Source organism: Camelus dromedarius, chromosome 11 (genome assembly GCF_036321535.1).
Source record: "Camelus dromedarius isolate mCamDro1 chromosome 11, mCamDro1.pat, whole genome shotgun sequence".
NCBI lineage: Eukaryota > Metazoa > Chordata > Mammalia > Artiodactyla > Camelidae > Camelus > Camelus dromedarius.
This window is the reverse complement of record NC_087446.1, coordinates 46,096,209-46,123,922: the sequence shown is the minus strand read 5'-3', so window position 1 is coordinate 46,123,922 and position 27,714 is coordinate 46,096,209. Positions and strand designations below refer to the sequence as shown.

At 35.7% G+C, this 27,714-nt stretch overlaps 1 protein-coding gene across 17 annotated transcripts in view; it reads left to right on the top strand.

Annotated features, from left to right (window-relative positions):
- KIF21A (kinesin family member 21A) overlaps window positions 1-27,714 on the top strand; it is a 139,357-nt gene that overhangs the window by 62,638 nt on the left and 49,005 nt on the right. For all 17 annotated transcript variants that reach the window (XM_064491764.1, XM_064491770.1, XM_031462753.2 and 14 more), the window contains exons 2-11: window positions 4,592-4,814; window positions 4,943-5,125; window positions 6,500-6,649; window positions 7,344-7,478; window positions 8,356-8,523; window positions 10,392-10,507; window positions 15,218-15,413; window positions 15,806-15,995; window positions 16,346-16,409; window positions 24,463-24,663. In XM_064491764.1, coding sequence (XP_064347834.1) covers window positions 4,592-4,814; window positions 4,943-5,125; window positions 6,500-6,649; window positions 7,344-7,478; window positions 8,356-8,523; window positions 10,392-10,507; window positions 15,218-15,413; window positions 15,806-15,995; window positions 16,346-16,409; window positions 24,463-24,663 — 1,626 coding nt within the window. The remainder of the gene's footprint in view (window positions 1-4,591; window positions 4,815-4,942; window positions 5,126-6,499; window positions 6,650-7,343; window positions 7,479-8,355; window positions 8,524-10,391; window positions 10,508-15,217; window positions 15,414-15,805; window positions 15,996-16,345; window positions 16,410-24,462; window positions 24,664-27,714) is intronic.

The window sequence follows — 27,714 nt, the reverse complement described above, 5'->3', positions numbered from 1 at the left end:
AAGAGATCTCTGCCCTTCCGCTATTTGCCTAAAAGCAGGACATAACTTTTTAAAGCTATTCTTCCTCTGCTCTCTACCAGGAAGGGCAGAAATTCATTACCAGAGATTGCACCGAAAGATCCCACATTGGAAACTTTATTTAATTAGCCCCTAGCTTCCATTAGTTCCTCCATATATTTACATTCCCACAATTTGCTAGAAACTCAAAATCCTTTTTCTTTTTGTTATGATGCTACTTAAATCCGAGTCCTAACCACTCTTTGAGTCATTCATCACTGAATATTCCCATGTGCATGCATGAACACAAGTTAATAAACTTCTGTTTGTTTTCGTTGTGTTAATCTGTCTTTTGTCAATCTAATTTACAGGGTCCCAGCCAGGGGAATCTAGAAGGGTAGAGGGAAAAAGTTTTTCCCTCCCCTGCGAGTTGTAAATAGGATCGAATGCTGAAGAGAGGTCAGGTAGGATGAAGACTAAAAAGGGTCCGTTGTATTTGGAAATAAAAAGGTCATCAGTGCCTTCTATATAGGCAGTTTCAACAGAGTGTGAGAACAGAAGCAAAATGGTTGCTAAATGCTGATGAAGAGATTCAGAAAATGGAAACATTTGTTTGTGCCTCTTTATCTTAAAACTGAATAATTGACAGCTTTGATCATATTCTCTTTCAAGCCGTCAACCTTCACAAAGTAGAGATCACAAATTACATTTGTTGCTCTATGGCTCTCCGTGGGTTTTCCCTTTCAGATCCCACCCCACTGGTCATTGGCCTGCAAAAGATAAAAAGTTCCATACCTCATGCTAAGGAAAAAGGCACATTCGCTGGTGAAACTGTCCCTATTTTCCATAACAGCCTCACCCTGCCTACATTCATTTCCAACGTAACAATTTTTACAAATCCCATCTCCATTAGCAAATTAATATTGTACCTAGAACCCACATTGTAGAGTTCTATAATTGGCTTTTATAATATGATATTGCTGCATAGTATTAGATGATCTTAAGTGTTTATGACATAAGCTTTATGCATAATTGTTTTTCTTTAAGAAGCAATTTCAAATATATCTAGTTGTATGATTACACATTTGAAAAAGCCTGCAAGGATTTGTTACTATATCTTAGTAACCTTAGTGTTAACTGAAGTGTTAACCCTCATTATTTCTTGGTATTGGGGTTAGATAAGTATGTTTAATGTTCTTATTTTTCTATAAAAATAGTAATAAAGTATTTCAAAATACTTGGAATAATAAATGTCAGATTTTAGTTTTAGTCTTCCTTTTCTGAGGAGAGCTGGTACATTCTGTCTATATTTACTCTCAAATTATAGTTTTTAAATTGAGGTTTGTAACTATGTAAATTTCAAACTCTTCACATCATGAAGGCAGGTGAATTGGCTTGGGTTAGGACTTCATCTGAGAATTCTTGACTTGAGTATACATTTAGGGGATTTGGAATTTAAAATCTGAATTTTTGAAGGGGAATTGAGCAGGTGAATAAGCTGCTAAACTTTGAAGTATAGTCAGCTTCTGATTATCTGCATGTGTCAGAGACCATTCCCTCAGACCTGCTGGGAAACTGCCATTGCCTGCATCCAGTGGGAAAGGGTTCCACCCATCTTGCTGGGTTTTAAAGCCACTCTGTCTCCCTACCCATGCAAATGGTGGAATTGCATATGGTCCGTTCTTCAAATGCAGCTCCCCTTGACATTAGCAAGGATAATAATCAGGTGAGTAGAGTTTAGGAGATTAAGTTCTAGGTGACATTGGCATTCTAAAATTAGCTGTCATATTTGCAATTCAAATAGTATTTATTCTTTATGTTGAAATTGTATCTTATTAGCCAAATAAGTTAGCCTATGGTTGTAATCATTTACTTAAAATTAATGAGGCACTGATTTCAAACAGTAGGCTAGTGCTCATTTTCATTTAGATAGTTGTTTTTATGTTCATCTGTTTTGTTATGTGGAATTTATTAAGCTTCATGGTGCAGCTATAAATCAGGGAGAGAGCAGAATCCTGGGGTAAATGAGGTACCTTTCAGGAGACGGAAAAGCCTGGGCTCAGATATGACTTTATGTTGGAATGCAGAGAGTTAGGTGAGAGCTTCCTAAAGAAGTGAAATCTAAACAGAGATTGAAACCATGAGATGTTCAGGCTGGAAGAGGAGTTAGAAATTGAGAAGGTGGAAAAGAGTGTTCAGGAGAAAGAAAAGGATATTTGAAGGCATGGAGTCTAGAGAAAGCATACCTTGTTAGTGAAACTGGTTAAAAGTAAACCATCAGCACCACCACCATCCCCAACCAAAATCCTTTGATGCAAAGATGGAGCATGGCAAGAGGAGATTGTAGAGCGATTTAGAGATATGCTTAAGGGTTTTCAGCAAGGTAGTGACCAACTTCACATTTTACAAATATCACTGCTTTTGCAATCTGTGGAACAGATTGGGGAAGGGCAAGACTGACACAGGCTGGACAGTGAGGGGACTTCTGCAGTAATCCAAGTAGGAGATAATGGCGGCCTTGCTTAGGGTGGTGTTGATGAGGAAGATAAGAAATTGATGGGCCCAAGAGCTATTTCAGAGATAATTCATAGCTCTTAGGGTTAGATGAGGTAGATGAAGTAGGGGAGAGAGGGTAAGTGAGGCTGACTCTCCTGTTTCTAGCTTGCCAGTAGTCAGGATGGCGGGGGGGGGGTTGGTTTTTCTCTCCATGACTCTCCTGAGGAGGGTGGGGCTTATGATTTTCTCCTCATGATTGGATGAAGTGAGATAGAAGAGGAGGAGTTTGGAAAGAAGGGAGTATGAATTTTGAGAAAGACCACTCATCAAGAAAATGAAGAACTAGAAAGGGAAAGGTGCTTCTATCATGTGCTGTTTGTATAGTCCATGGAGGCAGCTTCTTACAAGAAACCCTTTTGTTTTATTTGTTATTTATCATTTTACCTTTATAACAGTATATAAATATTATTTTCCTCTTCCAATTTTATAATACGGTGTTCTTCAGTCAAATAGTGTTGGATCTAAAAAGAACCTTGGATGTAATAGTTCTGTCAACAGGGGAGGAAATCAGAGCTCTGAGAGAAGGCCACATCACGTCTGTGGAGTGGCAGAAGTCATGGAACCCAAGTCTCCCAAAGGCCACTTCCTGACTCTTTCCACAGTACCCAGCAGGCTCCACTTTGGTTCTTGCATTCCGTTAAAACAAATAAGTGAAGCTGAAGACTTTATGAAAGAAAAACATCATTATCACAGAAGAAGGAAAAAAGGCATAAATATATATTCTTAACACACTTTTTTGCTAGTACAGAATTCCATTTAAGATAAGCAGGGTTACAGAAATGTAGTCTCTTCTCAGTATTGTGATTCCTGTCCTTCCATTGACCTTCCATCCTGATGAACTGGTAAGGGTCAAACCTCAGGTGGTCTGGACTTAGGCTTAGCTTTGTCTCTGATAAATAAATGAACTCGTTCCACTTTTATAGATCTCAGTTTTCATATCTCAGAAAATAAGAGTATGGGGCCAGATTTCCTTTAAAATCCTTTCTTTCTTCTCTCTGTATCATTTTATATGTTCCATTACTGGTTGTCTCTACTGTCTTCCTTAAAATGCTTCTCCTCCATGGCAAAAAGAGACCTCTTAAAAAACTTAAGTACGATTTAAGTCAGTGACATGTATGCCTAGGATGGTCCTGATTCTGGAGTGAACAGAATAGGGCCAGATTTTGTGTTGTTCTGTTAGCAACATGTCACCATATTTACTTTCCTTCTTGGAAATACAAGCCTTGAAATCAGGAAGAGAAGGCAGAAGAGGAAGTTCCTAGAATCTGAAGTAGATGAGGGTGAGTGTAGGGCAGGTGTAATGCTGTGGTCTTCCACGTGGAGAGAGGACCCCCTAGGAGACGTACATGATGATTCACAGGTTTGGGGGAGAAAGTAGTAGAACTTCTACTTGTCTTTATTTTTAATTTCTTCCTTTTCAAAATTCTGCTTTTGTGTATATCATAATATATGACAAATCAATATAGTACATGCATATATTTACAAATGAATATACATTTTCTTTTATATTATATATTGTGGGATTATGCTTGAAACTGTTTAGCTGACAGAAGGTTATGGTCAAATAAGTTTGGAAACTATTCACCATTCGAGGAGAGTTTGCAAAAAGGCAGTCCAAGGGCATAAAGATAAATATTATGTCCTTAATTTCTCATTTTTGGATATCTTCCTCTCTGGAAATGAAAAGAAAAACTCTAAAAGATAACACCACATAGGATTTGGGGGGTTGAATTTATCTAACTGAGTCTTTACCTCTTACAGAGTTGAGGAAGAGTATTCGCCTGCAGAATTTTAATTTTAAGATTAATTTTACTCTTGTTCATGATTTTTGGGGGGATTGTGAAATAATTTATACTGAAAATGACTCAGTATGATTTAACTTAGTTAAACTTTTCAACTCAAGGAGCAAGTAGTAGATTATATTAGTGATTTTAAAAGATTTGGCTAGGAATTTCAAAATCCTACTTCTTCAATTTTTTCCCATTTATTTTATCTTATTTTATTTTATTTTTACTGATCTTTTTTTTTTTTTTCACAGAATAAGACCACAGCTTGCCAAAGAAAGAATTGAAGGATGCCATATTTGTACATCTGTCACTCCAGGAGAACCTCAGGTCTTCCTAGGGAAAGATAAAGCTTTCACTTTTGATTATGTGTTTGACCTTGACTCCCAGCAAGAGCAGATCTACACTCAATGTATAGAAAAACTAATTGAAGGTTGTTTTGAAGGCTATAATGCTACCGTTTTTGCTTATGGACAGGTAAGTACCAAATTATTTTCATAGAAGCTGTACTGTTCAGAAGTGTCATTTAAGTTGCACTTGCATTTTTGTCACTTGAGATTATGTTAGTAAGATCAAGCACCCATTTTTTCTGTTCTTTTATTCAGACTGGAGCTGGCAAAACATACACAATGGGAACAGGATTTGATGTTAACATCATTGAAGAAGAACAGGGTATTATTTCTCGTGCTGTTAAACACCTTTTCAAGGGTATTGAAGAAAAGAAACACACTTCAATGAAAAATGGACTTCCTCCTCCAGATTTTAAAGTGAATGCCCAGTTCTTAGAGGTAATAATCTAATTGTGTCATTAGTTTTCTTTAGATTTTATTCTTAAGACCATAGCCCTTATAATTTTATACTCCCACTTCCAGCTTAGTACTTGGCACATAGTGTTCAATAAATGTTGTTTGAGTAAATGAACATTAGGTAATAGGTGGCAGTAACAAGATATAATGGGTAGTAAGTACTTCTTGTGTGTTTGCATTTAAGATTATAAACAGCTAACTGGTGTCCGCAGAGCAACACAATTAATATTGTTTACTTCAGATTCTCTCTTTATCCTGTAATTACTGCTGTGATGTAGGCAGGCTCACAGAGTGCTGGGAAATCAGTGACCAACACCAAAAGGGAGGGGGAGGATGTGAGGAATAACAGGATTGACGCTGTAGCACTAGTCTGGCTGCAGGAGCTGGTTTTCCTACAAGGAGACGCAACGTCCAGAGGTTGGGGCGAGTTTGGATTCATGTAGGACAGTCTAGGCTGGTGGGAGGGACATGACAGTAAGAGGGCACTGAGGATTTGAGCAGTATTGCAGTCGGGTGGACAGTGGCCTTGCAGTTCTGTGTGCTTGATCCAGAGAGTGTGCCAGTCTAACTGTCGTCCAGACCAACTGAGCCAGTCATTTTGCTCATCGATGAAACCTTTTATCCAGCATTGTATGGCACGAAATAGAAGACAATTCAAATTAATATCAGTTACCTTGCTGCGGGTTAATGGACATTCGTATTTAGTAAAAATCAAGAAGAATATAATTGTGTGTTTCTACCAAAAGAAAGGTAATTAATAGTGGAGAAAGAAAAGAAAGTGTTGTTCTATCTTCCCTTTCACCCTCCGAATGTTGTTAGGCATTGTGACTTAAGCATATTGATCAAAAAACAGGTATACGCATCCTCTTCTAAGGTGGCAGCACAATCTCATCAGTATCTATTGATACAGAAACTAAAATACTGCTGACCTTGCGAAAATACCAAGTATTAATTTTTAGATACATTAAGAAGGGTTGTAGGGTGAAAGGAAATATATTTGTAGCTCAAGTAGTAAAAATTCTTAAAATCGTCTCTAAGCTTAAGAGATGTCTACATTTGGTACATTTTTTTTTAATTTGCTTATATTTACAAATATTTGTTTATCTCTTGCAAAGGATCAATGGATCATTTTAGCTAATCCTTAACTCCTTAGTCATGATTAAATCTTTTACTGTTCTTACCCTTGTAAAGAAATCTGGCATTTGTTTGTATTTGTAATGAATTTTATGTGTTGTTTGAAGAAATATATGTCATTTGGAAGAACTTTTAAGATATGTTTGAAAAATAACATGTAGTATGTGTTATTACAATCATGAGGCTATTTCTGCTAACATTAGATTTATTTCTTTTTGATAGCTATATAATGAAGAGGTTCTTGACTTATTTGATACCACTCGTGATATTGATGCAAAAAATAAAAAATCAAATATAAGAATTCATGAAGATTCAGCTGGAGGAATTTATACTGTGGGCGTCACAACACGTACTGTGAACACAGAATCAGAGGTGACGTTTTGCGTTATAGTTAAAATAGAGCATATTTGACTTTATTTAATAGTTAGCTTTGCTGATCAAGGTATGAAATTTCTATCTTTAAGTGTGACAAGCAGTTAAAATCTTTACTGTCTTCTTCATTTTTTGCCCAGGATTTCATTATTAAAAATGTCAGAGTTAGATAAAGTCATTACATTTATCGTAGCATCAAAAGAAACTAAGGCAATGTGTGTATAGCTTTCTTTCACAGCTAGAAAAAGAGGGTTAGATAATTGAAAGTGAAGTATGAGACCACAGTCCTTTTGTACTTTTTGCTGTAACATATGTAGGACTGTATCATGGCTCCTAAAGAGAGACTGTTAAGAAAATTACAAAAAAAAAAAATTTCAGCAGAAGGTACAGAAGATAATTCCAGTTATTGTTTAGCTTGTTCCAAAGTGTTCTACTGTAATAGTTTTGAAATGGAAGCTGCAAATGTCAGCCAGTGGCAAACAATGGAATCTCAGTGTTTTTCCTATTAAAAAAAAAACAAACACTATTATTATACTGAGAAGTTCAGCTCAAAAAGTGCCTGTAACCAAAATAAGAATCTATGTCTTTTACATTCCTTAATGTGGTGGATTTTAACCATTAGCTCAGACTTCTGATTGTGTGGACCTTATTTAAGTATTGTTCATGAAAACTCTTCTTTCTTTCCCTCTTCCAGATGATGCAGTGTTTGAAGCTGGGTGCCTTATCCCGGACCACTGCTAGTACTCAGATGAATGTTCAGAGCTCTCGTTCTCATGCCATTTTTACCATTCACTTGTGTCAGACCAGAATATGTCCCCAAATAGATGCTGTGAGTTATTAGTTCTAATCTCTTAACATTTTCAGGTTTCACTTTCCTAAAATCACATGAATTCTCAGAGAGAACATTTGTGCCAAATTTAGTTTGTTTTTAACCATTCCTTTTCCTAATGAGATGTCTCTGATCCTGTTTAAGCTAAAGCTGGCCAACCATGTAAGATTTTGAAATAAAAAATTGGATATATGTCTGCAACAGCCAGAGAGCATGCTGTGGCCATATGGTGATGGATATGGTTACCTGAGACCCTTTGTTTTTGAGAACTATATGTGTTACAAATTTCCCTTCAACGTAAGCAAAGCCTCAGTCGATAACCATTGAGTTTTGACCTTCTCTGACCTAACTTTGTCTACACTTATAATTGCATCAGACTTTTTTATACTTATTTTATTTGGCTACATGCCTCTATTTGGCTATATATTTGTATATATATGTAGTATATATTATTTCAGAGGTCTGGTACTATATATACTATTTCAACCACTTATGTGGGAGCGTGTGGATGCTTTGCTGTGAGAGACATGCTCAGGATTCTAAAGGAGCAGCAACTTAAAAAAGTGAGGAATAAAACTTCGGCTTAAAATTTAAAAGAAAGGAAAGAAAAGGTCAAACTGGTGCAAGTTTTCTTATGAAAGAAGTATTGTGGACTAAACCCTCATAAATGCTGTCTAATGGGATTCCTTCATTTTCTTTCACTGTTAGCACTTTCACTGTTGGTGTTATATCATTCTTTTATGGTTAGGTTTAATAAATAATGTGAGAACTATATGTAGCAATATGAAAAATATATATAAAATGAGGGCAAGGTGGGATTGGAGGATATCTAGTGTCACATTAATAAAATATTTTCGATTATTTTCTTCAACTACAGGAAAATGCAACTGATAATAAGGTGATTTCTGAATCATCCCAGATGAATGAATTCGAAACTCTGACTGCAAAGTTCCATTTTGTTGATCTGGCAGGATCAGAAAGACTGAAGCGTACTGGAGCGACTGGCGAGAGGGCAAAAGAAGGCATTTCCATCAACTGTGGACTTGTAAGATTAAGACGAAGGCTTTGTGCTGACACGATATCGGGGCTATGTCATTGTCCTTTTCCCTTTTGGCATACATAATGCACTGGGCTGAGAAAGCAAAATTGCTATAAACCTAGGAGTAATGCATTGAATTTTGATCTGCTCATGCTGTCAGATTTTTTTTCTCCTTTTGACAACGAAATTTTTCTTCATGTGTAAAAATTTCGTTGGATTAAATTTTATGATGTGTACATAAAATAATATATATAATAGAAATGACAAACATTCTTTTCACGTTTAAGACTATGCTGTTTTCATACTAAATATTTTATGGGATGACTTTCATAGTAGCTTTTTTGCTAACATTTTATGACAGACTTTATTTTGGAAATTATAATAAATTTTTTTTAGTAATGATCACTTCAAAATGAGAAATTTTCTAGATTGTATTAGGAATTAACTTTTAATACCAATGCCACCTAGTCGTGTTTTTGATTGGAAAAAAACACCTCGTGTTTGAGTTAGCGTAAAGCTTCTATTACGTGGAAGAAAATGCTCTTGAACCAACTTTTTATGTAGTAAATCTTTTCTTCTTACTGATGTGATTATAAAGTTGGTCATTTGTTCCTGCTTAAATGTAATGACATCCTAAATTTCTGTGATGCTGACAGCATCAAGACGTGTGTATTTTGCTTTGCTTCTCTCCCTTTCTTGCTAGAGCTGGGGCTCCAAGCATATGGTGTTTTTTGTTTTTTGGGGTTTTTTCGGTCATTTTCCAATATTTGCTCTTGTATGATTGCAACCCTTCTGCGGGGGAATTACCAGCTGAGGCTGATTAGAGAGAGCCAGCCTTCCCTGCTCCAATCCCCGTCTTGATGCTCCCACCATATGGTTGAATATTGTGTTAAAGGGACTGAAAGATCTGGATCCTGGACTTTGTGTATTGTTTTGAATTTCTTAGAAGATAAAATCATGGTGGTATTTTCATTTGTGCTGTCAGGAAAAGACAAAAGCCACTGCACTGTTTTCCTGTTCATGCTACGTGGCAGAGCAGTTCAGTGTGGCCTGTGGTTAAAATTGTATCCTCTTTGGAAAAGGAGGACTGAGGCACAATGTGATGCTCATGCACTCTCTGCATCATCCGTTGGCTCGAACAAAGACATTGTTATAGATGTTTGCATTACTGAAGGGGAGTGCGACCGGCATTTAGGAAAATGCTTACCCTGTACCTGCTAGTTCAGTGACAGCAGCTAAAGCAGTAGGGGTGGCAGAAGGAGTGACTAAAGAGTTCTGTAATTTGACCTTGTTGTTTAAATATTGGATGCTTAGCATGTAGAATCATTGAATTTCTAGGTAAGGCCATCCTTGCATTAGGAATACTGAGATTCTTCAGAGATATCATACTGATATTTTTATCGAGGTTGAAGGAGATTTTGTCTTCCCATAAGGCAGCTATAGGGCAACAAGAAAGTTTCATGAAACAAACTAACAAGTTATTTCTTCATTGAATTGAGAAGAATTTGCAACATAAATTGGCAGTTTAGGGGGGAATACAACCCAATGCTGTGTTAATTCTAGAAATGGTCAGAAGTCATCAATCTTATAACATTTCTATTTCTAAAGAAAATCCCTGAATAGAGGCTTAAGGATTTGTGAATTGTGAGCATCTATAGCACTAAATTTTGAGCGGTTGTCAGCTTTTTAGTCGTTAATATGGAAAGCTTTGAAGTTTTCTTTATACTTTAAAATACAAATGCAAAGTAAAACCAAATACAAATGTTCTCAATTCTGCCACATCTTCACATTATTTTCTATAAGCTTTCGTTATTTAAAAGTGTTACAGTTGGTAAATTTTTTATCATTTTTCTCTCTCTCTTTCTCTCTTTTAGTTGGCACTTGGCAATGTGATAAGTGCATTGGGAGACAAGAGCAAGAGGGCCACTCACGTTCCCTATAGAGACTCTAAGCTGACAAGACTACTGCAGGATTCTCTTGGGGGTAATAGGTATGCATACGTGTTTATCCTCCGTGTTCCTGTGTTTCAATTATTCTTTAAACATAAGTTTGTAAAGTGATTTATAAGAACTGTTTTTAACTATAAAGCAAATTATTAGGATGAGGAAATAATAATTATTGAGTACCTCCAAGGTATGAGTTCTTTTGGAAGTTGTTATTTCACATATTTCTTACAACATCCCTTGAGGTGGGTGTTATTGTTCCTGGTTTATAGATAAGGAAATTGAATTCTAGAGAGGTCAAGTAATTTATTCAGTCATTTAGCTTATAAGTGAAGTCGTTGGCATGTGCTCTTTCTACTACATCATAGTTTCAGTTTTCAGCAATTGGCACATAGAAGGTGCCTAGTAAAATTTTGTTGAAAAATAAATACTCTCTTCTGTGTAATTGCAAAGTAATTTAAACATTACTGATAATTTTTTTATGAAATCTTCTAAAAATTAAACATTTTTTTATACTTGGGAAAACCTTTTCTTTTAATGTCAGTTGAATGAAATACAGGGTGTTAGCTGGGTTATTAACTTTGCCAGAATCACTGATACCACTCCTTTTCCGTCCTTGGCATCATTCTGGTATGTTTCATCAGCTAAACATGTTCTTTGGGGAATGCATTCCTCTTTATAAACATCAACACGTTGGCTTTAAAAGTGGAAACATTTTTGGCATTTAAATTCAATCATAGCACAATTCAACAAGTTACAGACAACTAAAGTGAATCTATTTTGCAGTGTTTTCAACGGTTGAATATGTTTACTGATGCTGTCAAAATGATCCTTAGATGCTTAAAATTAGCTGGTAGTTAAACTTGTAAACTTTCTCTCTGAACAACTATTAGTCAAAGAATTTTGATAATGTTGAGTCTATTTAGGTTTGAAGTTGGATGGATTTAGAAATAAAGTTTTGTTTTATAGAATTCAGTGGTCTCATTTTTATTTTATTTGTTTATTTTAGGGTTTTTTTGGGGGGGGAGGTAATTAGGTTTATGTACTTATTTACTTTTTTCAGAGGAGGTACTGGGGATTGAACCCAGGACCTCATACATGCTAAGCATGTGCTCTACCACTTTGAGCTATACCCTCCTGGCAGCGGTCTCATTTTCATATTCCTACTCTTTATGTAATGTTCATATTCTTTGTATTGCTTCCATTGTGTATTTCTTACTTCTGTTCTATATTTTCACTCTGACCTTCAGTATCAATCTGAGTCTTATTGTAACAGGACAAATTTTTTTTTGTTTTTTAAGCCAAATATAAATTTTTAAAGTTTACTAAATTGTAGCCTTTTCTTGTATTTACTTCTTAACTTGTAACTTTGTTTTATAACAAAGCAGAGATGATAAACATCTTCCCCTTACAAGTGTCAATACTTTTGCATAATACTTCTGAAAGTTTGCTTGCCCTGTAACAGTCTTAAGATATTTGTACTCTGGGTTTGGATTCCTCCTGAGTTTTATGTAAGCTACAGCTAAATAGTCTCCTCTGTTCCTCACCCACTTCCTCACTGGGTGGTCACTGCTCTCTTCTAATTCTATACTCAGTGATCTTCCATTCCTGCTTAAAATTGTGAGGTTGAACTCCTAGTTCAAAAGCATTATATTCTGTATAAGCCTGGAGAATAAAGTACTTCATTTTGTGATGTTTGTACAAATTACTTTTAAGAAAAATTAGGCCAAAGATATTTTTAGGAACAAGCTGCCTATATTTATGTGCACAATTTAGTGACTTTTTTTTTTTCAACCAAGCTGGCTTTCATACATTCATAATGTTTAACATTTTAAAAAGTTTATGCCTAAAATTCTGAAAAATACAGAAAAATTTAAAACATGAATTAAAATCACTTAGATTTTTATTACCTGTAAGTAACTATTGTTCATATTATGATATATTTCCTCCCTAATATATATGATATAACAATATGTAAGATAACATAATATATTTAAATGATATGGTTTTTTTTAATTTTTAAAAATTTTTTCATGAACAACTATTCTTGAAATTTGTATCTTTTGGGTTTTATTTAATATGTCACCTTTTTCCTATGCAGTAGATTTTAGCTCCTCTCATTCTTGTCTTGCACTAATCTTCTTAAGCACTTGATCCCAGTACTCCTCAAAATATGTGTGAAGGGCAAGCCCTTCTCCTTCCCCACTTCCCGTTTGTGGTGGGTTGATGTTGTACATGACTGTACTCAACTTGTCCCATTTGTGACTTTTTATGTGAGTTTGAATACACTTGAACTGGTCTATCTTCTATTCAATGAAATGAGCAAGCTCCAATGTTGTAAAAGTTTTCAAAATGCTTATCTTCAATTTCTGTACTTACTGTGACAATAATATACAGGATGGCTCTGGGCTGGGGACCACACTTTGAGCAGTTTTGTCCTCTAATCAGTATCCATAATCATCACTCTCACTTGATTACCTTGTCTCCTCCATCAAAAGATATGCATGAATTATCTTAACTTTCTGACCTCAAATAAATAAACATGACGTACAATTACTAATGACCTAATGTGTTCCAAATAACACAAATGTAATGACTAATGCGTTCCAAATATCGTGTTGTACAGAGTATTCTGATGAGTAAAAAAGACTTGATGAGTTTAGGATCTAAGAGTTGGGCTCTATAAACTTTCAATGTAGTCACAATCATAATTTACTCATAATCTACAAAAAAGAGATAGGCAGAGAGTGTGAGAAGGTCGAGAGAAAGAGTACAGCCACACTGAGGACTGGATTCTCAGACTAGATGATCTCCGAGTTGAATCTCGAATAATCTTGTAAGGGTAAGTCATACATCTCAAGTGTAGTAAATGTATGTTGTTTTTGTCTTTGGAGGATTACCTGTCACAGTCCCCAGAGGGAGGCTAGAGTAGTGAGCTAGTTGTGAGATGGAACAGGCTGCCAGGGGAAGCTGAAATAACTCTGTAATACAGATCAAATTCTCCCAAGAAAAGTACTTGCTGATGACTGCTGTCCCCTAGAAGAATAAACTTTAACTTCAGCTAGTCTGGCAGCACAATAACTAGTTTCCAAGGGGTTATACCCAAGGAAGTCCATGCTTTCTCGAAGGGTCTGCCTCCTGTATACTCTTGTATACTCCTGTATACCCCCTTATTACCTAACACATTTTCCCTTTTGATTAAAGTGTATCGAGGGTGCAAAATCAAATAAGTGGATTATCTGTCCTTTTTGTTATACATATTAATAGTTCCTTAGCTTAAGCCTTGTATTTAGTGAGTACTTCAGGGTAAATATCAAGTTACTCAAATTATTGTTTTTAGGATGATATCATGGATTTTAAGTAAATAAATAAGATCTGGAATGTTAAAAAATAAAAGTAAGAGTAAGTAAGGTTGAGCAAGAGTTTGTAAAGGGAGGGAGATAGGTGGAATGGACCCCCTTTTAACAGGGTTACCATGAAGGGCGTTATGCTAAGTGAAGTAAGTCAGACAGAGAAAGACAAATACTGTATGACAGCACTTAATGTGGAATCTGAAAAATACAAACAAACTGGTGAAGCCGACTTACAGGTATAGAGACAAACTAGTGGTTCCCGGTGGGGAGAGGGAGAAGGGGCAATATAGAGGTCGGGGAGTGGGGGGTACAAACTATCTGATGTAAGAGAGGCTCAAGGATGTATTGTACAACATGGGAAATAGAGCCAATATTTTGTGATAAGTGTAAATAGAAAGTAACCTTTAAAAATTGCATAAAAATTAAAAAGGTAAAAAAAAACCAAAGCGAGACATTACTACGTATCATCTAAAATGATTAAAAATAAAGCTTGACGATATGAAAAAAAATTTAAAAAGAAAAAAGAAAAAGGTTACTGTCAGTACTATGAGTGCTGTGTTGAGATTATTGGGAGAATGCAGAAGTGGAAGCAGGGGCTAGGAGGCGTAGACTAGGATTGATAGCTGTGAATTTCCTACCAGGGTGGGGAAATTAGTTCCTTAATTGTAGTTCCTGTGTATTTTTTTGTTAGTGTGTAGGTGTGCATTAGAATGTTCAACATCTGTTTCGTTGACAGAAATAGCTTAAGCATGGTAAGTATTTTATTATCCTGTTCTTCGGTTGGTAAAGCAATTCTTCATGACTGTAGAGTAGTGTTTCCCATTTTTCCTATGTAATCTGGCCAGAAACTCTGGAACTCTGACCACTCAACCACAAATGGTGTTTCATATTGTTAAACATACGGGTATACTAAATACTTTTCTTGATCAGGGGATTGGATTTTGTGTAAAATTCTTTGCTGACATTAAAAAAATCAGGATTCAAGTGATTAAATGAAAAGAAGATAAATGTGAAATCCTGAAATATTAAGTAGATAATGAAAGCAGTGGTTTTTGAATTTCAACATGTCACAATATAGGCAGATTAAATTTTAGAATTTTTCTGTGTGCATCACTTCAAAAATTTTTGTTAAGAGGTGAGAAATACATGCCTTCTCAAGGTATTATGAGTCAAAAAAATATTAATTCATTTCCCCCAGTTTTACCCAAGGAAATAAAATCTTTTTCCTTACGATAGTCTTAAAGCATTGGGGCTTTTAAGTTTACTTTTATTTTAAGTTAGTAATATCAATCTTTTGGTATCTTGAAGAGTAGATACTATTCAAAGGGCAGGAATTTTAAAATGATTATTTCAGTGTTTTATTTGCTTTTATCTGTAAACCTAATTATCATTTGTAACTTTCAGCCAAACAATCATGATAGCATGTGTCAGCCCTTCAGACAGAGATTTTATGGAAACTTTGAATACCCTGAAATATGCCAATCGAGCTAGAAATATCAAGAACAAGGTGATGGTCAATCAGGACAGAGCTAGTCAGCAGATCAGTGCACTCCGTGGTGAGATCACACGGCTTCAGATGGAGCTCATGGAGTACAAAACAGTAAGCTCATGGTTTTGACTTTGCATTTTGTGATACACGTTGTGTACACAGTGATAGCTTTTTGTAATGGCTTGCTCATGTATGTCTCTAGTAATGGTGGCATCTTTCCTTTTGGAGGTATAATTTTCCAGTTTTCCTTGTGGGTAGCCTATGTTCAGTCTACAGCCTGACCAAACCTCTTGTTTCAAAAGGCTTCCTATGCAGTCAATGTCTTTAGTGACAAATGCTCCATGGACAGTTGTCGTAGAGGGAAAAGGATCTCTTTTGCCTCGAGGCTGTTAAAACAAAAGGGCTCTTGGCTGTAGAATTGTGTAGTCCTGTAGTATCCTTTAACAAAAACTCTTGGGTGTTTAAAGCTTCTTAACGAACAGGGAAATATTTTTCTTTTCTAGGGTAAAAGAATAATCAATGAAGAGGGTGTGGAAAGCATCAACGACATGTTCCATGAGAACGCTATGCTGCAGACTGAAAATAACAACCTGCGTGTAAGAATTAAAGCCATGCAGGAGACAGTTGACGCACTGAGGGCCAGAATCACACAGCTCGTTAGCGATCAGGCTAACCAAGTCCTTGCCAGAGCAGGTATGTGTGTAGGGCAGGAGGGAGGGGTTCACTTGCGGAGGGCAGGAAACATATTTCATGTTTGTTAGTTATGTGGAATATTTGAAATGAAAAAGTCAATATCTGTGTTTACAGTCTGTGATTTTAAGTTACTTAATTTGTGAATAATGCATTCTTACAGAAGCAAAATGTGCCCTTTGCTTTATCATGTTATCTTATTTTCTGCTCATGTAATTAAGGTCAGGAAATTTTCTGTTTAAATTGTATTTTTCAAGTATTCTTGTTTGGTTTCTGTAACTTGATTCTTTTCTCTCTGTTTTGTTGAATTTTCATTTTAAAGGAAATTCTTGATTTCATCTTTTATCTTGCAGGTGAAGGGAATGAGGAGATTAGTAATATGATTCACAGTTATATTAAAGAAATTGAAGATCTCAGGTACAGTTCATGTTCTGTACTATATAATGCGCATAGTATGGGTTTTGCAGTGAAGTGTTATTGCTATTTGTTGGGCTAATTTTGTAGTAACTGTTCACAGTGATATTTCACCCCTTAACGTTCAGGGAATAGTACTTGCCTGTTGTGGAACATATGGGAACATAATGTCACATTGCAAACTACTTTCCTTGCCTCTCTTCCCACATTATCTTTCCGTGTTATCCTCCTACTCTTGTTCTTATACCCTTCATTGGAGGCTTACCTAACCTGACATAAGGTTAGGCATAGTTGGTGTTGATGAAGTTACCTCCCTGTGCCTCTTCACCCACCATTTGGGAATGGCCCACATCAATAAGTCATCTCTAATTTTTTAAAATCTTCCATTGCACCTGTTCCCTAAGAGTTCTCCAGTGATTCTTTGTGTGTGAGTTATGGCATCCCTACCAGTTTGCCTGCCTCTTTGGTACACACAGAAGCTCACTCATCACCCACTTTTCACACACGTACTGCAGGTACTCACTATATGCCACGTGTCATGCCGTGGACTGAACAAGTGTGACATAAACAAGGAGTTCACCGTCAAGGTGGGTCACCTGACATAAATAGTCATTTGTGGTAAACAGGATGACAGAAATTGGTCACACGCCTAGTGTGGGAATATGGGAAGGGGACCACTGAGCTCTGACTGGGAGAATATAGGGTCAAAAAGATCGTCAAAGGCACTAATCATTTCTGTGATATTTTCAGATTCCATGGTTTGTCCTGATGGCTGAGCTGCTTTCTCTCTCTCTTTAATTGAAGTATAGTTGACTTATGTTGCTAGTTTCAGGTGTACAGCTAAGTTGATTGAGTTATATTTGATATATATATATTTTATATATATATATTTTCAGATTTTTTCCATTATAGGTTGTCACAAGACATCAAGTATAGTTCCCTGTACTAGACATAGGATCTTGTTGGTTATCTATTTTATATATAGTAGTATGTATATATTAATCCCAAATTCCTAATGTATCCCTCTCCTACCTTTCCTCTTTGGTAACCATGAGTTTGTTTTCCATGTCTGTGAATCTTATTTCTGTTTTTATAAATAAGTTCATTTGTGTCATTTTTTTTTTAGATCCACATAAGTAATACCATATGATATTTGTCTTTCTCTGTCTGACTTACTTCACTTAGTATGATAATCTCTAGGTGCATCTATGCTGCTACAAATGGTAGTATTTCATTCTTTTTTATGGTTGAGTAATATTCCATTGTGTGTGTGTGTCTGTATGTGTATACTCACACACACATACCACATCCCCTCCATCCATCCATCATTGGACATTTAGGTCACTTCCATGTCTTGACTGTTATGAATAGTGCTGCTGTGAACACTGGGATGCATGTATCTTTTCCAATTAGTTTTCTCCAGGCATATGCTCAGGAGGGGGATCCCTATATCATATGGTAACTCCATTTTTAGTTTTTAAAGGAGTCTCCACGTTGTTTTCTATAGTGGCTGCATCAGCTTACATTTCACCAATAATGTGGGAGGGTTCCCTTTTCTTCACACTCTCTTGAAAATTTATTATTTGTAGATTTTTTGATGATGGCCAGTCTGAATGGTGTAAGATGATACCTCATTGTAATATTGATGTGTATTTCTCTAGTAGTTAGCAATGTTGAGCATCTGTTCCATGTGCCTGTTGGCCATATGTATGTCTTCTTTGGAGAAATGTCTATTTAGATCTTCTGCCCATTTTTTTATTTTATTTTTTTTTTAATATTGAGCTGTATGAGCTGTTTGTGTATTTTGGAAATTAATCCCTTGTTGGTTGCAGTGTTCGCAAACGTTTTCTTCCAGTCTGTGGGCTGTCTTTTCATTTTGTTTATGGTTTCCTTTGCTGTGCAAAAGCTTTTAAGTTTAAGTAGGTCCCATTTGTTTATTTTTGTTTTTATTTTCATTTCTTTAGGAGATGGATCCAAAAAAATATTGCAATGATTTATGTCAAATAATATGTTATTTTATGGTTACCCCTATGTTTTCCTCCAGGAGTTTTAGAGTATCTGGTCTGTTATCCATTTTGACTTTATTTTTGTATATGGTGTTAGAGAATGTTCTAATTTCATTCTTTAACATGTACCTGTCCAGTTTTCCCAGCACCACTTATTGAAGAGACTGTCTTTTCTCCACTGTATTTTCTTGCCTCCTTTGTCGTAGATTAACTGACCATAAGTGTGTGGGTTTATTTCTGGACCGTTTATCCTGTTCCATTGGTATATATGTCTGTTTTTGTGCCATTACTGTTCTGTTTGGATTACTGTTGCTTTGTAGCATAGTCTGAAATAAGGGAATGTGATTCTGCCTGCTTCTTTCCTCTTTCTCAAGATTATTTTGGTTATTTGTGTTCTGTGTTTCCACATAAGTATAAAAATTTTTGTTCTAGTTCTACAAAAAATGCCATTGGTAATTTGATAGGGACTATATTGAATCTGTAGATTGCCTTGGGTAGTATGGTCATTTTAATATTGATTGGGTGCATATATATTTACATTTGTTATATTTTCTTTTTCGATTGATCCCTTGATCATTATGTAGTGCCTTCTTTGTCTATTGTCATAGTCTTCATTTTAAAATCTATTTTGTCTGATATAAGTATTGCCACTCCAGCTTTTTTGATTTCCATTTGCATGGAATACCTTTTTCCATCCCCTTACTTTCTGTCTGTATGTGTCACTAGAGCTGAGGTGGGTCTCTTGTAGACAACATACATCCCAGTCTTGCTTTTGTATCCATTCAGCCAGTTTATGTGTCCTGATTGGAGGATTTAACCTGTTTACATTTAAGGTAATTATCAACATGTATGTTGTTATTGCCGTTTTGTTAATTGTTTTGTATTTGTTTTTGTAGATCTTTTTTTTCCCCCTTTCTTCCTTTGTTCTCTTCTCTTGTGATTTGATGACTATCTTTAGTGTTAGATTTGTATTCTTTTTCTGTTTTGTGTGTATATGTATCTTAGAATTTTGGTTTGTGGTTACCATGAGGTTTTGGTATAGCAGTCTGTATATATACATGATTGTTTTAAGTTGCTGATCTTTTCATTTCAAAAGCATTTTAAATGCCCAGTATTTATACTCCTCCCCTCATGATGACTGGTTTTGGTATCATATTTTACATCTAATTGTTTTCTGTATCCTTTTACTTCTTATTGTGGATACAGATGATTTTACTGCTTTTGTCTTTTAACCTCCCTACTAGTTTGTGTGTGTATAATTTCCTACCTTTATACTGTATGTTTGCCTTTACTGGTGAGCTTCTCCATTTTGTAGTTTTCTTGTTTATGCTTGTGGTCTTTTCTTTTCTTCTTAGAGAAGTTCCTTTAGCGTTCGTTGTAAATACTGGTTTGATGGTGCTGAATTCTTTTAGCTTTTGTTTATCTGTGAAGCTTTTGATTTCTCTGGCAAATCTGAATGAGAGCCTTGCTGGATAGAGTATTCTTGGTTGTAACTTTTTCCGTTTCATCACTTTAAATACATTGTGCCACTCACCTTCTGGCTTGCAGAGCTTCTGCTGAAAAATCAGCTGATAGCCTTATGGGAATTCTCTTGAATGTTATTTGTTTCTTTTCTCTTGTTGCTTTTAACATTTTGTGTTTAAGTTTTGTCAATTTGATTACTATGTGTCCTCTTTGGATCAATCCTAAATGGAATTCCCTGTGCTTCCTGGACTTGGGTGACTATTTGCCTTCCCAGGTTAGAGAGTTTTTAGCTATTATCTCTTCAAGTATTTTCTCAGATCCTTTCTCTCTTTTTCTTCTGGGACACCTATAAAGTGAATGTTCATATGCCTGATGTTGTCCCAGAGGTCTCTTGAACTTTCCCTGTTTCTTTTTACTCTTTTTTAATTCTGTTCTGTGGCAATGGTTTCCATTATTGTGTCTTCCAGCTCACTGATCCATTTTTCTGCCTCATTTAGTCTACTATGGATTCCTTCTAGTGTATTTTTCATTTCAGTTATTGTATTCTTCAACTCTGGCTATTCTTTATATTTTCTAACTCTTTGTTAAAAAATTCTAACTTCTTGCTCTGTGCATCCATTCTTCTCCCAAGTTCTTGGATCATTTTTACATTCATTACCCTGGACTTGGGTAAATTGCCTCTCCCCACTTCACTTAGTTGTTCTCCTGGGGTTTTATCATGTTCCTTTCTTTGAATATATTCCACTACCATCTGTCTCTCTCTCTCTCTCTCTTTTTTAAAATAAATTTCTATTTGTATTTTTATGTATGTGGTAGGTTAGTTATGTTTTTCGACCTTGAAAAAGTGGCCTTCGGTAGGGAATGTCCTATGTGTCCCAGCAGTATGCTCCCTTCTTGTCACCCAAGGGCCAGGGGCCAGCTGGTTCCAGGGGATGGTCTGCCTTGTGTTTGCAGACTTGGTTCTATAGGCTGTGGAATCATTGTTTTCTTGCTTCTTGTGTCTGCCCCCTGGTGGGTGAGGCTGGTCTAGAAGCTTGTGTCGACTTCCTAGTAGGAGGGGCTGGTGGGTGGAGCAGGGTCCTGGCCCTGTGGTGAGCAAGGCCACACCTAGGGACCTGTCTAGAGGCAGCTTTGGGTTCAGAAAGTATTTAGGCAGCCTGTCTGCTGATGGGTGGGGCAGTGTTCCTGACCAGTTTGTGTTTGGCCTGAGGTTTTCCAACACTGGAACCTACAGTTGTGTGGGGTCAGGTCTGGGTGCTAATGATCCTAGCAAGATGTCAGCCTCCAGGAGAGTTCATGTAGATGAATACTCCCCAGTGTGGCCACCACCAGTTTTTATGTCCCCAGGGTGAATCCCAGCCACCTACCAAATCCCCAGGAGGCCCTCAAAGACCAGAAGGTAGGTTTGGCCCAGGCTCCTGTGAAGTTAATGCTTTTGCCCTTGGGCCCGGTGCATGTGAGATTTTGTGTGCACCGTTTAAAAGTGAAGTCTCTCTTTTCTGCAGTCCTGTGGAGCACCTGTAATTAAGCCCCACTGGCCATCAAAGCTAAATGATCTGGGGGCTCCTCTTCCTGATGCCAGACCCCTGGGATGGGGAGCCTGATGTGGGGCTCAGAACTCACTCCTGTGGGAGAAGCACTGCAGTATAATTATTCTCAAGTTTGTGGGTCACCCACCTGGGGGTATGGGGTTTGATTATATCACAAGTGAGCCCCTCCTACCCATCTCGTTGTGGTTCCTTCTTTATAAGATGTAGAATATCTTTTCTGGTAGTTTTTAGTCTATTTTATCATTGGTTGTTCAGCAGTTGTGACTGTGATGTGCTCATGAAAGGAGGTGAGCTCAAGGTCTGTCTACTCTGCCATTTTGGCCTAATCTCCAAAGATTCTTAAATTGAAAAATACCGTTAAGTTCTAATATATTATTATTATTATTTAAATCCAAGTTCTCACGTTCTGTTTTTATCTACGAAATTCTTCTCCAATCCAGAACTTAATCAGTTCTTTCTCTCAGGAAGGCATTCATTTCCAGCCACTTAATGCAAATTACATCAATGTATTGCCACTTGGTAATTTTTATATTTTAAGTCTTATCAGTTTAGTTTTAAAATAATACTGGTTACCTTTTAATAAATTCACATGTAATTATTTGTTGTGAAATAATAATAATAATTAATAATAATAATAATAATAATAATAATAATAATAAATCTTAGTTTTGGGGGTTTAATATTTTTGTAGAAATGTCTGAAAGTATAAAAAAGTATTAAAAAAATTAAAATCGTCCATATTCCCACCATTCCAAGGACTGATGTTAACATTTTGGTTTATGTCTTCAATATCTTTTTCAGTGAACACTTCAGAAAAATTTATATCAGTGTCTACATATTGGTTTGCTATCTATTCTTTGAAATATGACAAGATATTAGGAGCATTTTTAATATTAAATATTTTTCTAACATGATTTTTTCATGACTCCATGAGTACTGTCTTGTGGTTGTTATTGATTTATTTAATGAATCCCCTACTGTTAGATAATTATATTGTTTCCAACTTTTTAGTGAGAATAGTTATTACTTGTTAAAAACATTATTAGTTTAAATTCATTATAGCATCCTCATTGCTATCCTACAGAAGTATATATTTTTATCTTCATTTTATGGAGGAAAGAGGGGAGGCTTTTAGAGATGGCCCAAGATCCAGTGAGTGACAGAGCTAAGATGTAAGCCTCAGTTTACTCGTTCCCAAGGAAGTCTGTGTACTTCACCTTGTGCCTCACTGCCTGATCTCCTATTAAATGAAATGCAGAGAGCAACAAGTGTGTGGGTGGGTGAGTGGGAAGAAAAGGAGAGGCAAAGAGAGAAATGTTATTTCCACAACCCATACAAAAAGCAGGTTCTGCAAATGTAGTGTGGGTTAGTGGAGTGGGAGGTTTCCTTGAAGGTTTCAGCCTTTATCAGCACCAGGAATGAAAAAGCATTGAATATGCCCCTCTCAAATGCAAACTTTTAAAATCAGGTAATCAAAGACATAAGCTATCTGATTATTGTATAAATGATCCAGTTTCAAAAAGACAGTTTATTATTGATAGCAAATTTATATTTTCATTCATTCTTAACATGCATTAGTGTGTACTCTGGCTTTGTGCTAGGTATTGGGATAGAGAAAAGTGTAAATTTTGACTCTGAGGTCTTATAGTTAAGCTTCTTTTATTCTTAGGTTGCCTTCTTATAAAAAATCACAGCCTTATATTAAAAAATTTTTGCAATCGTTTAACCTAGAAGTTTTACACAGCTATTTTAACTATTTTAAAACACTGTAACTGTTGTGATGCCAGATATAAAAGAAAACAATTTCATTGAAGAATATATAGGACACTTGTAACATATATTCACTGATTTGTATATACTGTTTCTAGCTGATTTCAACAGTGCATGAACTATTTTGGTGGACAGTGAAAAAATACAGAGCTGACCATGGATCTGACTTCTAGATCTTGGTGGTTGCAAATAATCTGGCATCTTCTGAAACATTTGAACATATGGCAAAAGTACTTAGTAAGATAGTTTGAGGCAGAGGAGATAGCAGGTAGTATTTTCTCCTTATAGCCCTGTCTTAATCACCATTGTGTCAAACTGACCTTGGAAATCTATTATGTTGAAGGAGATAGTTGTGCTCTTGAGGTTTAGATCAAGTGGAATTAAGGAACTGGCCTAGAGGACTCTCTGAATCCCTTTTAGTCTCAAGAATCCAGGCTCTTTTAGGATCTCATCATTCTGTGTTTTTGCATAATACTGACAGTACATACATTATTCTCCTATCATTATTAGGACCGCTTGAGCAAACAAAAGAATGCTTTCAATGATCAAACTGAGGTTTCCTTGGAGACTTCATCCTTTCCCACGCCACATTCAGGAGCCAGATATCTCTCAGCCAGTTAGGGGCAAGTTTGACTAACTATTCCTTGCAAAGATTTGGAAATGCTATTATAGCATGATGAATGAGGAACAGAAAGGAAGGGAACAATGCTGCTTGTACATTTTAAGTTTAAGTGATGGGTTTACAAAGCAAGGATAATTAGGGCCTATTGGCCAAAATGCAAGCAATCTAATTACCATCAGCGCTTTTGAGCACTAAGAGTGGGATTTCAAATTTATAATTATTTAATCAGGAAATCTGAAAAATATCTTAAGCATTAATGTTTGTGAACATATTTGTTAAAATAAAAGCTGTACCTTGTAATAATGTTGAAATAGATTTTGAAAAACTTTTTAGCATGCCAAACAACTCACTTAAAAATGCTCCCTATTTATTCCTAGAGTTGCCAAGATTGTAGAGACAGAAGGTATAATCGTGGTTGCTAGGGGCTGGGAGGAGAGGGGAATGAGGCGTTAGTGTTTAATGGGTACAGAGAAGATGAAATGGTTCTGGAGGTGAGTGGTGGCAGTGACTGTACAACAGCATGGATGTAATTTTTGCTGTAGAACTATATACTTAGAGATGGTTACGGTGGTAAAATTTATGTTATGTACTTTTTAACCACAATGATAAAATGTTTCCAACTTAAATCTATTTTTATTCACTAGGGCCAAATTATTAGAAAGTGAAGCAGTGAATGAGAACCTTCGAAAAAATTTGACAAGAGCCACAGCAAGATCACCGTATTTCAGTGGATCATCAGCTTTCTCTCCTATAGTATCCTCAGACAAAGAGACCATTGAAATTATAGATCTAGCTAAGAAAGATTTAGAGAAGCTGAAAAGGAAAGAAAAGAAGAAGAAAAAAAGGTAGTGTTATAAAATCACTGCTATATGAATCCCTGTTTTTCTTACTTTTCAAGATACTTTATTTTGTGATTACAATGCATATAAATAGTCTCATAAGTTTATTAATGAGTGAAATATTTAAATTAGATGATAGTTATATTTATATACTTTTAAAGATTTATCTCTATATGTAAAGAATAAATTTAATTATAATAATATGGTAGTAAATTTTATTTAGACTCTGACAAGGTAAAATTACTATTAGAAATTATTTCTTCAAATAGCTGCTTTTGCATTCCATTCATCTTTTCTGCAAAGCTTGTTCTGCCGTTGCTCAGTATTTTTTTTTTTTCTCCATTTTCTAATATGATTAAATAGTCTTATGATATATTTGGCTTCCTGTCTAGATTAGTTTAACTAAAGGCTAAACTAATCCATCAGGCTGTCATTTAATGTCATTTGGTCTCTTAAGTATTTTCTGCAGGGCTTCTAATTTGATTGTGTAAAAGTTATTTATGTTATTTCAGGCTTTCTGACTCTTCCTACAAGGAGTTACTCAGCTTTTCACCACTGTTCTAGGCTTCCTTTTCCTTGCATCCTGGTAATAATCTCCCTCTGAAATCAGCTGGATGCAAAGAAGAGGAGGAAAATTAAAATTGTAATGTGTGAGTGGTTAAAACCTCATAAATTGTTTACATGTTCACCTATTGATTCTGTGTGCAGTCAAATTACTTACTTAGAATATATTTTGAACATACCAGGCAAATTAATTTTAAACATTTTTGGCTAGATATTCCAAAGGGGGAAAAGACATCTTATTTGTCACATAGTTTGTTACAGGGTATATACTTTGTGTAATTATTATTGACATTTAGTCTACCTGCTGCTTTGCTCAGTTTATTTAGAAATTTATTTAGACAACCAGACATTTCTTCCTTGAATAGTCAGTTGACCAAAATTATTGGAGACAAATTCTTCACAGCTGTGTGTCCCTGAGTTAAAAAGGGGTAATTAAAGTAATTAAAACAACGAGTTGCATATCTATGGTTGGGAGGCATTGCAATTGAAATTGCATTCTCAAGATGCTAATATTTTAATAGGTATTTCTCATGGGTGACTGACGGCAGCATTAAAAAATATGCAATGATTAGCTCTTACGCAGGGCAATTAAAAATGTAACAGTATTCACAGAATTACCAAAACCAGTGTGACCCAATATACTGTGGGAATGAAAATGAGACTTTGCACATGACTTATAATTTATTTGTAAAATTCAGTTGTATAGTTGGTCAAAATGTGAAATGGTACGACTTGTTTTTAAAGATGTAGGTGGTTTGCGTTCATGACTAACAAGTAAGGATAAGCAAGGGTATATTTCTCAAGGTCATGAGCTGATTCTGCTCTTTCCTTCTGAGGTAAATTTAGAGATGTTATCATGATCACCTTTTGGGTATGAATAATGAAAAATAGATAGGGATCCTAGTGGAAACCTAGGCTGTTTTGACATTTTAATAGTGATCATAGTTACCCTAAATTAATTCCTCTGATGCAGGTTATTTTCGTGGCAATGCCGAGTTGTACGCATTTTGACTCTTAAATAGTACTAAAGAAGAAACATTTTATTATTAAGATTTGTTTCTGTTGCTTTATGATAGAACTCCTAACCATTTAAAGTTAAAAAATTTAGATAAAACAGCAACTATTTAAGAGTGAAAAATTGACTGTTTCAGTGATTGTGGTAGATGTAATAATTATTATGATAAAAACGATAGCAGATGTTAATACTAATAAGACCGCATCAAACAACTGGATTTAAATGTGAAAAAGTTATTTCCTAACCAAGTGTGATGTGGGATAAAAAAAAATTTGTGAGAAGGAAATCCCAAGCCAGAAAGGTAAATTTAGAGATGTTAACCTTAATTATCTGTGAAGCAAGTGAAAGATAGCTTAGAATGAGAGAAACAAATGGATACTTCCTAAAAATTAATAATTCCTATATGGTGCTTAAAAATGCTTAATAAAAGCATTTTCACACACATGCTATAATACGTCTTGGTGAACTGCGATCTATATATTATAGTGCGAACCTAGAAAAATGTTCTTATGTACCATAAACTGTATAACTAGAAAAGCCTTTAGAATCAATTTATGAATTTATATTACTATATACATAAATTTGTAGAACTTAATAGAATTTTTCTTACCACATTCTATTCAAGCCCTATAGATTAAAAAATGAAAACTCATACTGTTTTTCTCAGCTTGATAATTCATTTCGTTTATCACCAATAACTATTAGCTGTATGTAATGTAAATTCCTATTTTGTTTAATGTTGGTAAGCTCTCACTTAGCCAAAGGATTTGCTACAGATTGAAACAAACAAATAATAAAGAGTTACAAAAGTGTTTAGAATGACAGCAGCATTACTGAAGATAGTCTTCCACGGGAACTCTTTGACAGCAGTAGCTCCTGTTTGGATGTACTGATTCTGGTTGAGTTGTATTATATGCCTCATATTTATTTTATTTATCAAAGACAACACTGCAAAATGTGGTCCTCTCTTAACATATACAGTAAGTTCAATTAAAAATTGTTTGGAGCTTGAAACTAATTTTTCTCCGGAAAGTGTTACAAATACATAATGTCCAGGTTTCCCAACTCACTCACATAAAATGATTTTTACTCGTTTGATAGTGTGGTAAGAGAAATTCAAACGGGAATAGGAAAAGGGAAATAGAGGAGAGAACTTTCTCTTTCATGAATGTAGACCAGCCTTTAGGGGGAAGTTTGAATTTCTCCCTTAGCCATGCTCTCTTACTCCCATCTGCTGATCACCGGTGTCCGTCCACATGCTGCCTTGGTCCCTTTCTTCCTTAGAGGTCAGTTCTCATGTAATTCTTCCCCAGCCTGAAGTACTCCCAGTTTCAAAAATCATCTGCTTTCTTCTCTCATCTCCTTAGTTTCAAAGTTGGGAGCAAAGCCGTGTGACTAAAGGGACTCATACCAGTGGAAATGACTTATAACGAATAGGCTTCCTCTAGGGGTATTTGTAATTTTGAAAGAGGGAGCCT